The sequence below is a fragment of the Leptonychotes weddellii genome, chromosome 2 (genome assembly GCF_054177405.1).
Source record: "Leptonychotes weddellii isolate Sample4059 chromosome 2, ASM5417740v2, whole genome shotgun sequence".
In the NCBI taxonomy this organism is placed as follows: Eukaryota; Metazoa; Chordata; class Mammalia; order Carnivora; family Phocidae; genus Leptonychotes; species Leptonychotes weddellii.
Window position 1 is genome coordinate 119422490 of NC_138370.1, and position 18588 is coordinate 119441077.

Genomic DNA, 18588 nt, shown 5'->3' on the forward strand with positions numbered 1-18588 from the left:
CATGAAAACTATATTAAGCTTACCAGCAATTAGATAATTTTGAAATAATTATATTTGAAATAATTAAATTAGTGTAAATTCCTGATTATTCAATTAACTAAGGTTAATTATTAATAACAATAAATTTCTTGTTAGAGCAGCAAAGTTTAAAAGGGTGGAGAGCCCCAATATTCAATGTCCTGTGGAGAGTACAGGCTTTTGTGCAATGATGGGACTGTAATCCATCTGAGTAAAGTTTAGTGACGTGAATCAACACAGAAAAGATTCAGTTGTTAGGAGTGAATCTAAAAGAAACAACTGAATGGACAACTACACAGAAATATATTTGTAATAATCATCATTGTAGGATTTTATATGACAGCAAAAAAAAAAACCAAAACACCCTGCAAACAAAACACAGCAAACAACAACCAACTGACCCGAAATATTTTGCTATTTGGGAATAATAAAAATAATTGGGGTGTAGCCACATAGTACACTATTACAGTGGAATGAAAATTTGGATAGATCTACATTTATACCCTAAAACTATTTATAATATGCTAAGGAGAACATAGCTTACAAAAATATGCCACTGTTTTATTGAAATAATAAATTGCGTATGTAGGACGCCTGGGTGGCTCAGTCGTTAAGCGTCTGCCTTCGGCTCAGGTCATGATCCCAGCGTCCTAGGATCGAGCCCCACATCAGGCTCTCTGCTCTGCAGGAAAGCCTGTTTCTCCCTCCCCCACTCCCCCTGCTTGTGTTCCCTCTCTCACTGTGTCTCTCTCTGTCAAATAAATAAATAAAATCTTTAAAAAATAGTAATAATAATAAAAAAAATAAATTGCGTATGTACATGAATGAATTAGCATGGAAAAATATCCGGAAAGATATACATTAAACATTACTAGTGGTTATCTCTCCGTGGTGAGATTACAATTTCCACTTTCTTTTTATACCTTTCTCTATTGTCTGTATTGCCCAAAATTATGGTAGATTACTTTTATTATCAGATAAACCAATTAAGCACTTTTTACTGAAGATGGGCATAAAGCCTGAGCAACTGGGACAAATTTCCATGAAACGCTCTAACTGTGCCTTCTACAATGTTTCCTAATCTGAAAGTATAATTTCCTGCTTCGGTTTATAGTACTGCAAAGGTAAATAAAGGGACTAACAAAAGAGATGTATCTTTCACAGACCATAAAAATTCCATTTCACTGGTGAAAAATTCTCTGTTCTCATATCCCTGAGGCACTATATTAAGTCTCCATATGGAAGGAGGTAAAAAGGAAACTTGCAAAGACACAAAGACTGTCTCTGAAGGAGGCAGGCCAGCGCAGAGCTTCGCCCCGCCCCCACCCCCTTCTGCAGTCAGCTGCCCGTGCGCTGGTGCATGCGCTGTGGTCAGAATCCAGGTGTCTTGAGTTGGAGAAGTGGTGATCGAGAGCTAAGCCTCGACAAGGAGAGGGTGGGGCTGGGTGAGGATACAGGCCTTTCATGGGCTCAGTGACGTCTGTAGACCTCCTGTCTCTACAGTGAAAGTCCAGGTCCTGAGCGTCTGGCAGCTGATCAACTGGTATGTTTACCACAGCCTCTCTGAGATTAGCCTTCTTCTCTGGTCCTTAATATTGTTGTCAAACTCAGTCCATCTGTGGCTGCAAGGAGCGAGACACACTCGTGTTTGAATCCTGGCATTACCCTTTAACATCTTGTGACCCCTGGGCAAGTAACTGAACTCTCGACAATTTTGCTTACCTCATCAGTGGAGCAGGTATAATACCATTGCCACTGACTCTTGGGAAGGGTAAGGCACCCTTCCTAGCACCCAGCACATAGTCAGGGTTCCAGAAATGAACAGGAAGCCATTTCCTGTATGTTAAAGCCAAGCAGGTATTAACCTCCATTAGACCTAACTTGGATGACTGTATCATTTATCAAACAAGCAAGATCATTTTTGAGAGTGAGAGGGGGGCACTTTGGTTATGCCGATGCAAGATGTGATCTGGGGACTGACTTGGGCAAATTAAGACAGAAGACCATTCTGGTTCTTAATTTGATTCTCTTGAACTGTACAACATTCATGATGGTTGGTGCATGATTATCAGCACTGAATCTGAGTGACTGCCTTATGGGATGTGGGGCAGGAGAATCTGATGATGCCCTGAGCACATATCTATGGTGCCCTCATGTTACATTACTGTTATTCGCTTGCATGTCAGTGTCCCCATGGTGTGTTGTGTGACTTTACATCCTTGGTGCCTGGCATATTGTACATGCTCAATAAATGTTTATTGAATTTATGACCAGATGCTCTGGAACTATTAGTCTCAGATGCCAGGGAATGGCTCCTACACTATCCGGGTGGTTCTTGGCTGTAAGCCCAGCCTCCTAGCAGTTGGATAATTGCACCCTGATGGTCAGCCAGAGGCAGCAGCAATCCTCTCTACTACCTGTTGGGTCAAGAATAGAGTTGCTGACTTCTGCTCTCTAGATAATGTATTGGGACTTTCTGAAGGGGGTTAGGACCCTACCTGGCTTTCTTGACATCCTGATGTGTCACTCTCCTTTACCTGCTGAATCACCTCTTGAATCCATAAGACTGTGAGCCCTCGGAGAGCAAGCAGCAAGATTGTTTTGTTTACATGTGTATTCCCAGTTCTTATAGAGTGTCCGCACAGATCTCAATTAAGTTTTCATGGGATGAAAAATAAAAAATGGTAATAATTAGTTAGGAAATAAAGATCAAAAGATAAAAATTGGAAAGAGTATTGTAACTTGCCATATAAATTTGGAAAGTTCACGTATCTTTGGGCCTCATTTCCAGTATCTATAGAATGGGAATAAAAATATCTCACAGTGTGAAAAAATACCTCACGATGTGGCATTGGGTATGCCAATTATCACCCAAAGGTATAGGTATAAGTAATATTAATACAGTAAGTCTGTAAATCATAGTGGCAATGCTAATAGCTTTGGGTTCAGAGTTCCAATGGAATCTATCTACATTTTCTTAACGGTTAGAATTTGAACATTACCTTAGCTTATCCAAGTCTCAGTTTCCACCACTAGACTAAGCTAGGGGCCACTCTGGAAAACAGTATAGAGGTTTGAACTAGAGGGTATTATGCTAAGCGAAATAGGTCAATCAGAGAAAGACAATTATCATATGATTTCACTCATATGTGGAATTTAAGAAACAAAACAGAGGAGCATAGAGGAAGGGAGGGAAAAATAAAACCAGACAAAATCAGAGAGGGAGACAAACCAAAAGAGACTCTTAACCATAGGAAACAAACTGAGGGTTGCTGGAGGTGGGGGATGGGGTAACTGGCTGATGGGCATTAAGGAGGGCACGTGATGGAAGGAGCCCATGATGGGTATTATATAAGACTGATGAATCACTGAACTCTATCTCTGAAACTAATAATACACTGTATGTTAATTAATTGAATATAAATTAAATTAAATTTAATCTAAAAAAAGAATAAAGCTTTCCCATATCAAAAGTAAAAAAAAAAAAAAAAGAAGAAGAAGAAGACTAAGCTAGGGGCACCTGGGTGGCTCAGTTGGTTAAGCGTCCAACTCTTGATTTTGGCTCAGGTCAGGGTTGTGAGATTGAGCCCCACATCAGGGTCTGCACTGGATGTGGACCCTGCTTAAGATTCTCTCTCTCCTTCTGCCCCTCCCCACCTCTCCTCTCTCCCCCTAAAAAAAAAAAAAAAAAAGTGCATTTATCAAATATAAATCTTTAGAAGAAAAGAGTAAGTTGGACATTGTGAAAAGAAATGAGTATTTTATGGGGCGCCTGGGTGGCTCAGTCATTGGGCGTCTGCCTTTGGCTCGGGTCGTGATCCCAGGGTCCTGGGATTGAGCCCCGCGCCCGGCTTCCTGCTCAGCGGGAGGCCTGCTTCTCCCTCTCCCACTCCCCCTGCTTGTGTTCCCTCTCTCGCTGTCTCTCTCTCTGTCAAATAAATAAGTAAAATCTTAAAAAAAATGAATATTTTCTATTGCTTAACAAATAAAAGATATTATTATCGATATTATTCATATCAAAGGTTACTGTAAGGTCTTAGAATTTTATGAACTTGTTTCTATTATCTACATGTCTATTATAGGTAAAATAAAAGTGTATTTTTTTGTTTATAAAATAAATATTAACATTCTTACTCACAGAAAGCCAGGAAGGTTTATTTGGCTTGGATTATTGGGAATTGAGGATGAATGGATAGATACAATGCACAGAATCTGATAAATACTGAAAGTTCTGTGGTATTATAAGGTACACAAAATATTTCCACAAGATTCACAATGTTGGAATAAACTATGAACCGTGGGCAGGTTTTCATGCGTTACTGTGGAGTATATTTATTCCTCAGCATAGTATTTGGGAGTTCCCATGAACACTAAAAACCATATGCAACTCATTTACTTGGCTGATTTAAGAGGAGTTTGATAGCTTCCAAACGTTTCCACTCTCTCTTTCCTAGCCAGAAAATCAAAACGCACGTGCATCAGAGAGACTGGAAGGCGTTTAATGTAGATTTGTTGGGTGGGGGAGAATACTGGTAGAAACACTTTCTGTAAATGTGTGTGTATGTGTGTGGGTGCACGAACACACGAGCATCTCTGTCTACACACCACACATGAGAAAGAGGTAAAAGAGTGGAGAGAGCCCTTCCCACATTCAACGAAAGAGACAAAGAATCTTAAAAATTTATTCTGAGCCCCGGAAGAGTTTCAAAGCAGGTGCTTAGAACTCTTTACTCTCTGGTCCTTAGGGTCTCTCATTTGCTAATAAGTCCACTTACTTACTAGTGTCTCAGTCAGAACTTGTGAACACTTCTCAACCTTAACACTTTATATATCCACATGGTATTGTATGACCATCTTGATTACTTATCATTGCTCACAGTTTCCATTTAAAAACATCCTACTTCAGATATTAATTGTTTTACTCAAAACTGGCTTATAAGCAAGAAGGAATAATTCAGTACTCATTTTCGTTTATCCATTCATGTCTGTAGATAGGATACAGAAAAAAAAACCCTAGAGCTACACACACATTCTGAAAACATAACTAAGATGTATTTCACACATATAATCCCATTCTAAGTCCAGAAACATTAACACGTTCAGTCAGTTGACCCAAACTCTTGTACCCTGGAAAGTTAAAAAATACTTTCTGAAAAGGGTTTTAGAGGAGCGTAAGTCCTTCAGAAAACAGAAAGCAAGTGTGTTCTCTGGATTATAGAGACTGAAGTTTCCCCTAAAATGAAGGCTTCTCTGGGCCTTGAAACTGACTGCTTTCATCTAATTTATACCCACAACTTTCTATTTTAGCCTTGAAAATGGCTGCCTTTCTGACATAATTATTTTTAACTGTTTATTCCTTATTTTGATAGCCATCTATCTCAAAGGAAGGAGGGCTGGTGATATATTTGGGGAACACTTCACCTTTTTATAAGATACAAATATGTAATATAATTTTTTAAAAGATTTTATTTATTCGTTTCAGAGAGAGAGACAGAGAGAGCACAAGCAGGGGGAGAGGCAGGGGGAGAGGGAGAGGCATACTCCCAGCTGAGCTGGGAGCCCGACATGGGGCTCGATCCCAGGACCTGGAGATCATGACGTGAGCTGAAGGTAGACTTGTGATTTTTTCCTATAACATTTCCATGTTTTAACTAATGCCTTTTATTTGTCAAGTCATTTGCTTGTAGAAAACTTATTGAACAGAGTTATTATCAAAAAGGAATTGAAATAACTGTTGATGAAAAACAGGATAGGGCGCCTGGGTGGCTCAGTCAGTTAAGCGTCTGCCTTCGGCTCAGGTCATGATCCCAGGTCCTGGGATTGAGTCCCATGTCGGGCTCCCTGCTCAGCGGGATTCTGCTTCTCCCTCTCTCTCTGCCTGCCACTCTCCCTGCTTGTGCTCTCTCTCTCACTCTCTCTCTCTCTCAAATAAATAAAATCTTAAAAAAAACCAAACAAAAGAAAAACAGGATAAAATGCTTTAATAGTATTTAACTTCATTTACCTATCTACCTCTCATCACCATCTATTATGTATACGTATTCCGAATGTTCAGAAAGGGCAAAAGGGCAGAAGGGCAGTTACATGTAAAAGTGGACTTAATGAATTAGGAACCACTGTGGACAGATGTAATGTTATCACACAAAGTTGTTTAGAGTCCATGGAAATTGTGTTGGGAGTGTTCTGCCATGTGTAATGTAATGCCGGTTAAGAGCAGTCCAGCTGCGTTTGAGTGGTAATTAACATCTGTATTTTAAATAGCAGGTGAGTAAAAACTGGACCTTGTGCCAGGACAAATGACCTGAGGCAGCTTTTAGGTCAGAGAGTGATTAATATATAATCTTAAAGAAGTATGGATTAAATTACATTTTATAATAACTTTTCGATTTTAGTTAGCCATGAGGGCACTCACATCTTTTGTCAATTTTTAGAGGCTTGCAAATTGGCCAAGAACCTCCCTATTTGATAGTGTGCTTGTTCAGACGAGGGACATAAAATAGACAACATTTTCCTGAAGAGTCAAAGTGAAGCTACTTCTTGTTTATTCCTTAGATCAGCACTGTCCGGGAGAAGCTTTTGTGATGATGGAAATGTCCTACATCTGCGTTGTCCAATCAGATAGCCACTAGCCATGTTTGGCTATTGAGCGTTTGAAATGTGGTTTGTTGGACTGAGGAACCGAATTTTTATCTTTATCCAATTTTAATTAATTTAAAGTTAAATAGTTACATCTGGTCAATGGCTACAGTATTCATGCAGCTTTAGATTCAAGCTCTCCTAACTCTTTTGATGGTGAGGGAATTTTTCTGGATGGTTTAGTGTTATGCTATGCTAGATCTTTAAAACCTTGGCCAAAACTAAAACTCAAGCTGCCTGTCATCCAAGAACCTAAAGAACCTCTTATTTAGGGTCCCTCCACTTTCAGCCACTGGTGTTTGTGTCGATTAATGAATAAATTACTATATAGGATCTTGTGTTTCTAGCAGTGGTCATGGTAACAGTCTTCAGATTCCCAGGGATTCAAAACAAATATTTTCCTTTCCTTTCCTTTCCTTTCCTTTCCTTTCCTTTCCTTTCCTTTCCTTTCCTTTCCTTTCCTTTCCTTTCCTTTCCTTTCCTTCCCTTCCCTTTCCTTCCCTTCCCTTCCCTTCCCTTCCCTTCCCTTCCCTTCCCTTCCCTTCCCTTCCCTTCCCTTTCCTTCTCTTTTCTTTTCTTCTTTCTTCTCTTCCCTTCCCTTCCATTCTCTTTTCTCTTTTCTTTTTTGAGTAAGTGGCTTTACAATCAAAATAATTATTTTTCATCAGTTATAAATATCCAGGACTTGGCTGGATATTTTCCATAAAGTTAATAAACTTAAGAGAAGACCCTTTCAGTAAGTAAATGTTCAATGTGTAGATTCAATCATTCAATTCTTCTTTGTATCCTAATGTCCATCATCTATATGTGCCTGATAACCATGGTAGAGGCCATTCGGCATTCTCACAAATTCAGACTTTATTCCAGAAAGCTATAAGAGACTTGAGAAAGGATAATAATGAAGTCTAAGATTCATTAAGATTTTTTACTTTAAAATATGACATTTTAGTTTAACTCAAAATACTCATGTTTTCGTGATTTCTCCCTTGTTCTCAAAGCATTGGGTCATTTTCTTACGTGTCTCACCGTGATTCAAAGCAGAATGCACTAGAGGAGTCTGCCTGCTACAAGGCAGAAATATCTCATCTTGATGATGAACCCTAGGTCTCCGTTTCATAACTAGAGAGAGTGGAGTAAAATTTAAATGTAACTTCTAGAATGTTCTGCTAGGAGAAATGGGAACTGCTGATGACATTACAGGCAACTATAACTTCAAAATGCTCTCAGCCCAACCTATCACAGCTGAAATTTCTCTTTGCAACATGTTGCTATCCCTTGGAAGTATTACAAAGTGAGCTTCTAATGAAAGGCAGTAGAAAGCCCAGCTCCAAAGGGCTCAGTGATCTCTTGATGCACACCCCTAACCAGGCAGGCCATGTACTTCTGCATTATAAAATCATCCAGGGTGCCTAGGTGGCTCAGATGGTTAAGCGTCTGCCTTCGGCTCAGGTCATGATCCCAGGGTCCTGGGATCGAGTCCCACGTCGGGCTCCCGGCTCAGCGGGGAGCCTGCTTCTCCCTCTGACCCTCTCCCCTCTCATGCTGTTTCTCTCTCGCTCGCTCTCTAAAAAATAAATAAAATCTTTAAAAAAATAAAATCATCCAAACATTACTAACAGCTCTGGGTTTTCTAATCCACATTATTGACGCCGGAATACAGGCTCTAGATTCCATACAGCATTTGTCTGTTTCAACTGGCAAGATTTTGATATCGTGTCATTAACTTCTCCCATTTCTAACAAGATTATTTAATGAAACTACATATGTTGGACCCAGTTTTAAGTCTATGCTCATGTGTATGTATACCAGTGTTTATAGTGATGGAAAATCTCCAGAAAGCAGGACTGAAGTCCTGAAAACACCAAAATGTTTCTCTGAAGTCAGTCCATTTTGGGAAAAGCTCTGTCACGTGGTTCTTGCACATAATCGCCTCACCTTTGGACTGCTGCGTTTACATCTGTCCTGGGCCCTCACGAGGTGGGAGTTGGTTTTCACTGTAACTTGATGGCATTTTGCCCATGTTTCAAGTTTGAAAATGTAGTTGGCTAATATTTTGAGCCAAGGGGTTGGAACATAACCATACCTCACTCCCTGCCTCAGTGACATTGCAGTGGAACCAACGTGTGTGTGTGTGTGTGTGAGAGAGAGAGAGAGAGAGAGAGAGCAAGAGAGAGAAAGATTGGTTATGGGGCTGGGATGAAGGTATTGTGGGAGAGGAAAACACCTGCTACTCTCTGATTTTAACTTCTTCTAGGACTGGATTTCTTATTGCCCTCAGAGCAGCATTTCAATGTCCCAGAAGGAAATGAGGACAAAATGAAAACCAAGTAGTTGGAAACTAAAGTGGACAACATTAAGGGCAAAGGGAGGAGTGTGCTTCATACTCTAACCTCGTTAATTAGAACAACTTCCAACTGTTTCACAGAATAGATTTCTTTCTCCTACAGGCTGCAGCTCACATACCAAGACCGCTCTGGCCTTGAACTCAAGGCTACCAAAGTTGGATTATCTTTTCCATGTCTTTTGATGGTCCTGGAGAAAATAGGAATAATAAACAGGGCAGAGGAATTCTTACAAAACCAAATCCCAACTGCTAACTGAAATGATTACCATATACCATATTTTCTTCTTTTAGATTAATAATAAATGTTCGTTACAATTTAAAAAAGTGATAGGAGATGGTTCATATCATAGTGTATGTTAGGGGAGTCACTTTGATCCCATTCCTCACCTTTCCATAAATGGGGTTCAATTTTACCCTGCTTGCCAGGGGGACACAGTGGTAGAAGACACGTCCTGCTTCTCCCTCCTGTCCTGGCTCTTCCTCATGGGAAGGGAGCAGTGGATCCAGATGTGAAAGAGTGGAAATTGGCCATCCACCATGGTCCATGTGGGGCCATCCATTGGGGCCAGGTTAAGATTTAAGATTACAATAAAATATTATAAACTTGTTCTTTCTGGTTCTTCATGCTTAATGGGATGTAGGGAAGGACATAATTTCCCATTGGGATAGCACTGTAGGAATTGGAGGAGGAGGCTCTTACTAATACTGGACTTCCAGTTTCCCCATACCGGGAACAAGAAGAGTCCTGTGTATTCTCTTCCAGGAAAGTAATGAAGCAATATTTTCAGTTCCTATCTCTATCCTTTCTTTTATAAGGGGGGCAAATTATCTGATTGATAATGGGGAAAAATGGCAACTGGAAGTGCACAGTTCAGCCCCCTTTGACTTTTCCCTTTTCAGAATTATCTACTCAAAACACACCTTTTCCATCTTTCAGGACCTTAGCTCAGCAGACAGTCTCCACACCTGCTGGGGCTGGCCAACAATTGGGCAGGAAATTCAATTCAAGCAAACAGCCTCAGATCCAAACACTAATCAAATATTGCCCTTATTAAAGCTTATTTTTTGCTCCCTATCTGATGCCTTTGTCTATTTCCTCCATATTTCCCTGAACTCTGAGGGAATATTTACTCTGATGGCTTTCTTTAGGAAGAGGCATCAGAAGCAAAGTGGAAAAGGACAATCAGAGCAAGTCCACTACTACTTGAACCCCAGCTCTGACACCAACATGGCTTTTACGGTTAAATCAATTATTCTCCTTGATAAATAAACTGGGAATAATACCTGAGATCCTACTTCCCAGGTCAATGGAGTACTCATTCATGGAAATACATAAAGTACATTTAATACATCAAAAAGCTAATATAATAGAACATTTTACTTTGCACTGTGAATATCTGTAAATGCTTCATATGTAACAACTCAAGCAATCCTTCCAACTTTGCAAAGGAGTTTCTGTGTTTTGTTCTTATTTTACACATGAGGAACATGGAAGCAGAGTGAGGTTTTATGACTTTCACAAGGTCACATGGCTAGTAAGTGACAGAGTCGAGATTCTGATGCAAATAGTCTGACTCCAAGCCTGAGCTTCTAACTCCCATGCTGTACTCTCTTCACAAACAGTGTTAGATAAATCTAGTTTTTGTATGTTCTTTTAATTTGATTTGAGTATGGTTGACACACAATGTTACATTACTTTCAGGTGTACAGTGTAGCCATTCAACAAGTCTGCACATTAGGCTGTGCTCACCACCAGTGTAGCTCCCATCTGTCACCATACAAGGCTCTTAAAGTACCACTGACTATATTCCCTCTGCTGTAAAACCACCTAGGAGAAAGTTGAGGCCACGAGGAGGTGAAGGAACAGAGCAAAACACACAAGCCCAGAGTTTAGCAATGCCAGGGCTAGAATCCAGGATTACAGCAAATGCAACTGAAAAATACAAGTATTAGAACCAAAAAAAATCAATTTAAAAACTCAAGCTATGAGAACATCTATTTCTGAACAAAAGAGCATGAAGAAAAGTTTCATGGATTCTTAATTTTGTGTGTTGCGGATCTAAATGCATAAAACCCTGTGGCACTGGGCTTTTTCCTATTGTATGTTCTAGTTTTACTGGTTGATATTCACTTGATAATAGTTACAGAGAGCTAATCTGCAGTTCTGAGACTGTGGACAATTTAGACATTGCATGCCTGATGCAAGAGAGTTACAACCCTCCTGGGCAGCATTGCTGCTATATCTCCTCCCAGCTTTACCAACATTGGTCCAGCTTTTGTCCGATGCCCATGTTTGTCATGTGTCAAGGAAACCGTCTCTGTCTGTGGAAGTTTTTAGAGGAGGGCATAACCAGTAGACATCCAAATGGGTGTAAACTATAACATGTCTACGTGTCCTTATTGGGAAAATGGGAAGACAGAATTAGATAATAATAATAATAACAATTGAGAGTAACTAAGTTTTTATTCTGTTTCAAGCACTTGGCAAAGTAATTTGCATGTATTATCTTATTAAACCTTGTAACAACCCTATGAGGCAGGAAATTTATTGCCTTATTTTATAGGTGAGTTAAATGCGGCCCAGAGAGGTGGAGAAACTTGCTCAAGATGATCTCTAAAGTGCCTTGTAATTCCAAAAAGCTATAGATTTTAATTAAACTTCACAGTCTGAATAAATCTGAGATAGACGAAATGAGTGAAAATAATATGAAATTATGTTTTACTTCTTGACCTCGGGTCATTCTTTTTCTTAAAGGGAAGGCTAGAGCTTAAAAATAGAGCAATATACCTCGATGATCAGATTAATTACACTTAAATGCTTATCATCTAAAATGAACCTAGAATATGGTAACAAGTGATGAAATAATGTTATTGTCAAAATAGGGAGTCAGATTCCCAGAAAAAAAAAAATCTCCAATTAAGAAATGGGGACTTTGTGGTTAAACAAGAAATACAAAACCAAACAAACACAAAAGAATTCAAGTTGCGTTCCTCCAGTTTGGAAGACAAGTGTTCCCCTTCCGGGTGTATTTCAGTATTGTTCTGTGTCGTAATCTTGCTTTGTTGATAGTAGCTTATGATGCCCCACTCATGACACCATGTGAAATGTTCAACTCTGTGCCCAACCCTAATAACCTCTTTTCAAATGCAGCACAGTGTAGTAGAGAAGAATGGGGAAGCGTTCAATTAAGCAATTTTTATTTTCATACTGTATAATGAAAAGCTCTCCGTTACTGGAGGAAAATGATACAAAGTCAGCAAAGCTTATCCATCAGTAGTGACTTGTCTTACACAGTTTCACTGAGACATGCCCCGTTAGTGGATTTGACTAAAGAACCAAATTTCATTTTGCATGTAAAAACTATAGTAAAAAGAATTTCCTCTCACCATCTAAGGATGAAAATTACCATTATAGAAAAGCAACAGTCATTAAATAAATTAAAAGCATCTTTAAAGTTTTCCCATATATATATATATATATAATATATATTTTTTAAATTGCCACCAACTGTACAAGCATTAAATTCTGGTCTAAAACATTTACAGAAACTAGTGTGAAAAGCTGAGGGAAGGCTTGGGTTTTAGAAAAGGGGGGTCATTTAATCACCTATAAACTACATTAAAATATGATTGTCAAGGGGAAACAAACATTCTTATTTAATTTTATACCTAATCTTGCACATCACGTGTGCATAGCTATTCTTTAACCCAACCTTGATTCAACAAGAAATCAATATCCAGATATTAGTTACTTGTTAGCACAGAGAAAAGTGAAAGCAGAAAGACTAAACTGAATCATGTAATTATAGAAAGAAATTTTTATGGGAGACTGATAATAGTATTATACACATATGATTGTCTATAAAAACATTAAACAGATGACAAGAGTTGTTCCAGAAATATTAATGTAAAAAATCTTATCTCAATGAATAAATGATCATCAGTCAATATATAGCTAGGTGAATGTAAAAATGTATCTGGAGTATTGTAGTCCTGAGATCTGGGGAATCCAATCTTCCAGTTTAAATTCCACAATCCCAAATCCTATAAATTGTATATTATCACACCGTTTACAATAAGATACTTTGAAAATACTATATTGACATCAGCAGCCCCTGAATTTGAATTTAAGAGAACAGTTATTGGAAAAAAATTCATTTTTTAAGTGACTCTGTGTGTGTGTGCATGTCACATCTAGGAACTGGGGTGGAGTGGCATTTGGGAAAGAGAAGGGGGCAACAGGAGAGAGAGAAGAGGGAGAGACAGACAGAGATGCATGATTTAGGAAATGGCATTTCTAAACATAATTTCTCTTCTCACACCATTGCCATTTTTATACCAGGAGATTTGTAAACAGTCTATGTAAAAATTATGCATACACTAGTACCTAAGAAATTGTGAAATAGTCACTCAGTTTTCCAACTATTTCAAGTAAATTTTTATGAGTTAAAACATCATTTCATTTATTTCAACCCCTTCGACTGAAAAGAAATCTTCCTTTATTTTGGGGAGAATAAAACTTTTCCTGTTTATAGCTTAACATGTCTTCAATATGGAGTGAAATAATGGTTACAAGGCCACCCAGAAATAACTAGCTACTGGTCAAAAAGTATTTTGATTGCGGAAAGACTACCAAGCTCTTTAATTGTGTTGTAATGCTACTTAAAATAAAATCTTACTTAGTTTGTACTCATAAATTTTTATTATTTAGAGGCTTTTCTGGCCATTGTGGGATTTAATCTGTAGTAAGTGGTCATCAATTAAAATTAAGAAAGGTAACAAACAGACATCTGGAAAGAAGCCTGAAAAGTAATGCTGGGAACTGCTAGAGGAAAAAACTAAATGTAGAATTTCATCATTTCTACCAACAAGAAAGAAGTTTTCTTTATTGAAAGATGGTATGCCCAGGATAAGTTGGTCACATACCGGCTCACTTCTATTATATAATTTTGCTTTCAAATTTTTGATAAAGTGTATTAAAAGTAATCCTATCACCTATCTCATTTCAAATATTTAACATAGTGCTGCCAGAATTTTTAAAAAAATGAACTATGAGAAACCACAGTAACTCAAGCACCAGAGCTTAACTTATTATTCAGAACGAGTGTGTCTCATTCAGAGTTAATATACACTCATGCCAACCTCTGTGTATTCCAAAAGTGTCAAAGAGCTTCTGTTCGTGGTAATCTTCTTTAAATGCATTTCTAATAAGTTAGAAAGCTAGAAATACGACTGAAACCACAGAGAATTCCATACTCGCTCCCAAACACTGAAGATGAGCCTGTTCTTGCCTTTGGTTTATGAACAGAGATACTTGCAGCATTGTTATATCTATCGGTATCATCCATTCAACTAGCTCAATTAGTCAACCTCTTCATTTTACCAGTGAAGATGCTAAAGACATGCAGTTAACACAGTGCCTTTTACAAAATAAATGCTCAATAAATATTTATTAATTGGTGAACCAAGATTGGTAGCTATAGGTAGAGAGAGAAGAAAACCCCATGTCTTCTGGTAGTTCACGGCCTCTGAAAGCTTAGTTGTCTCTAATCAAGTGAGATTTCAATTCAGAGGACTACTAACCACAGGTATGACATCATCACCAACCCATGGTCTGAAAATGTTTTTGTCACACATGTGAATATAGCAGGAGAGATTTTTGAAACAAGTTTTCAAGGGCAAAGTATAAGAGGATATTTATGACAAATGGAAGTGGGAAAAAAACAAAGTGTCTATATTTGACTTCCTTTTTTTTTGGTGGATAACTTTTAGTGAGCTTTGCTAAAGTATAGATGTCATGGCTGAACCATCCTTGGATGTGGCTGAAGTATGATATTCAACATGTGATTGTGATTATTTTGGTCATTTAAAGAAATCTCCAATATTCCATCAGTTTTTGAGCCTCAGTATCTATGGATTACTTCACAGGAAGTCAAGGCATATCAAGAGAACTAAAATTTTAATCAAATTTTAAAAACTTAGTTGAATTTTTGAATTCAATTTAAAAGAACAAATGAAGGTACTTGTGACAAAGAAGTACAGAAGGGAATTCCATCTGGGTTTTTGAAAACTGGGCTGCTGGTTCCCTTTTCTAGGAGGCAATGAAATGAAAACAACTGTATTTCAAAACTGAATGGCTGGGCCAAGTGATAACTCTCTGCATATGCTCTTGGATCACTCTCTCCTTTTTGGTAAAGTTCTCATAATTGAATGGTGCTTGCCAGAATATGAAATGAAAAAAACCAAAGAATCCTGCACGGACTGAATTATAAAACCATGCTAAGCAAACCTTCCTACAGAGTGGCCCAGGCACCCGGCAACATACACACATACATACACCACCACTCAGCGCACACTCTCCGCTCATCAATTCACGCAAGTACACATGGAGGAAAAACACAGGTAAACAAGAGTCTCAAACATTTCTAAGATAAACATAAATGTTGATTGGATTATTTTGCACTTGCTGAGTCGCTCAGGAATCTATGGCAATAAGCCTACTTCAGAATATGAAATGTTTCTATTCTCTATGAGTAGAGATAAGTGATAAGCTGTTGGTGCTTTCCCAACTTATTTTCAAAGCCCATTACAAAAATAAATCAGTGTGTCCTCTAATAGCTCTAAAAACAGTTTGAGTGATCATTTTTTAAAAAGAAATAAATGTCCATATTTACTAAAATCTTGCATTGAGTTACATTCAGAAATAAACACAGTCCAGTTCTCCTTGGTGGAAATCATCAGTCTATTTGCTCATTCTCTTTGACTATAAAAAAAATCTTTTGGGGTGAAATGCATTGGCAGTGCAAAAAAAAAAAAAAAGGAGGGGGGAAGTCCATTAAATAAAGTACTGATTGAATTAAGCATTCATATGAGTTCTCTGCCAGGTTATCTGCAAGCACAAGACTCTACTGTCATGTTAGGATACACTTTAAGTACCACGTTCTTATTTTCATCAAAGAATAAGATACTGAGTGAAGACATCTTTTCTGGCACACAGCAAGGCTCAGGAATTCCGGGCACGACCCCCACGGCTCGCACTATACTCTGGATGGTAGCATGATTTGATGGCTTCAAAGACTAGAAAAGAAATGGGAGAAGAACATGGAAGTTACGTGGAGCTGCTTTTCTACTCTTCACCGTCCATCATTAAAATACATAGACAATGAATTCGTTTCAACAACTTATTAACACTGGCCTCGTTAGCCATCCGGCACAACCTCCTATCCCACCACCACCATAATGGTTATCATGTATTGAGCAGCTGCTAGGCACCAGATGTGTTAGATGTAGTATCTCTAATCCTTACAACCACAACTACCATTTTTTTATATTTTTCAAGTAAAGAAATAGGCTCAAAAATCTCAAATGACATGTCTAAAGTCAAATAACTAGGAAGTGATAGAGTGAAGATTTGAATACAGTTACCTAAACCAGAATCACTTAATTAAAAACAACTTAGTCCCCAAACAGGGGATTAATACTTCCTAGGATGTCTTCAACAACAGGATTGCAACAAAAACCATTTGTTCTAAATTCTATGCGAATCATAATGAACCCTAACAAACACCCTATTTACTATAGATATATTATCGTCACTGCTATGGTGATATTTACACTTTGCTGTTAAAATAAAACCAAGCACACCAAGGAACACTGATTTATTAATAGTTGGCACCAGGATGGACTGGGTGGTAATTACTCCGCTGTGTAAATTATTCACCTCTCAGAAGCACTAACGGAGGTTAAGAAGACCACCCCGTTGGCCACTGGGGGGCACTGTTGCTCCATGGGTTCAGACTTCAAGGTGGTCGTGTAAAAGTGTTGTAAGAGGTGGCCAAATCCTCTGGGAAAAGCGGGCCTGAAGTTTTTCCATGGGTATCAGAAGTTTGACCAAAGGAGCCTGGGTAAAATCCTTTCCTGAGAAAATGCCAAGTGGAACCACTGATACCCACGTGACCCACGGGATTTTATTTAGAGCGACACACGACTCTGCTCAGCTTTGAAGGACAGCGGCCTCTTTTCCAAGCCCAGAATATTCAGGTTTTAGCGCTACAGAATTCTTCAGGAGAGATGCCATGCTGCGCAGCATCAGTTTTCCCTAACGTCTCTTTTAGGCAGGTGAAACCAATTTGGTTTTAAATATATTTAGAAACAGAAATTTGGCAACTTGCCAGAGATCACATGTCAATTCAGAAGTGGGATTTAGGCCAAAACTCTGGGTTTTTACTTTCAAGACTTCGAGCCATGTTTCTAATGGCTTAGAGGCACCTCTGAGTTGGTATTTTAATTTCATACTCCTAAAAACTCCCAGTATGGGAAATGGGAACAAGTTAAATAAAGTTAAGGTACATACAAACCATGGGAGAAGCAAATAATATAGAAAGCTGGCATACTACTTAAAAAAAAAAAAAAGAAAGAAAAGAAAAAGGATTACTTTGGCAGAGAAAGGGCAAATCGATTTGTCTCATCCCATCTTTCAACTTTAATGAAAGAAATTATCCATATATTAGACTTTTAACTTTATTGTGAATGGGCATAAATTATTTAAAATATGGTCTTAAGGATGGGCAACTGGTTTTTTTCCTCTTTCTCCCTAGAAACTTTAAGTATGTGTTGGAAAGGATTGTTAACTTTCAATCAATTAGCTTTGCAAAGCAAGGTACTCTCCCTTTAAGGAAAGGAAGTGTATGTTCTATTTTGCATACCATTTACCTTGCAGCATCAATAAAATCTGTGTAACTGATACAAACTGTAATCGGTATTATTCAATAGAGATCAATAGCCACTGTTCTTTATTTCATCAGTATTAGTAATTTCCAAAGAACATTTTTGCGGCCATCCACTTTTCTCTATTGATTTATTCTTAAGATTCAGCGATCCAAAAAGCCTATAATAATGCCACGAAGGACTTTTTAAACCATAGATTTTCTGACATTGTTCTGTTCTTCTTAATGTTTTAATGACTCCTATAATATTTAAATTTCATATGAAGTGGATCTATTTAAGTAGATGAAGTCTCGATTGATCAATACTGCTGTGCATTGCTATTCTCCAGAACCTAGGACAGGGCATGCTCTGGGTACTGAATAAATACTTGCTAAATGGACGAAATACTTACAAGAAATAGCATACTCTCCATTTTACCTATTTCTGTGGAAATTATTCCCATCAACAAAAATAAAAGTTTCTGTACAAATGACCCAGAGTTGATATGGAAAATATTCGTGGGTGTTTCCTAGGAAAATTCCTGTCTTTTTTTTTTTTTTTTTAAGCTCTAACTCACAAATGATAGATTCAGAAATTATGAGCAGTCTCTGGTGGGCTCACTGGAATTCAGGCACAGGCCCTTGATTCTGGGTTGGTGTGTCTTATCAGGAACCTTCAATTTGCTAGGGAGTTTCCCCCATTTTTTCTCACCACGGAATCCTCTGATCAAGCTGCCAGTACCGGGAATCATTATTTCATGCACAAAAGATCCATGCAGTAATTGCTCATTTGAAGCAGGTTGCCAGTCTGTAATTTTTGTTTGTTTTTGAGTTCAGATCATCCTTCTCATGACTCTCTTTATAGCTTAAGAAATTTGTCAATCT

The 18588-nt window shown here is 38.2% G+C and overlaps 1 protein-coding gene across 1 annotated transcript in view; it reads right to left on the bottom strand.

The window, feature by feature from the left end:
• Positions 1–12179: 12179 nt before the first annotated feature.
• BMP3 (bone morphogenetic protein 3) overlaps positions 12180–18588 on the bottom strand; it is a 28321-nt gene continuing 21912 nt past the window's right edge. The window contains exon 3 of the mRNA XM_006737420.2: positions 12180–16075. Coding sequence (XP_006737483.1) covers positions 15884–16075 — 192 coding nt within the window. The 3' untranslated portion in view covers positions 12180–15883. The remainder of the gene's footprint in view (positions 16076–18588) is intronic.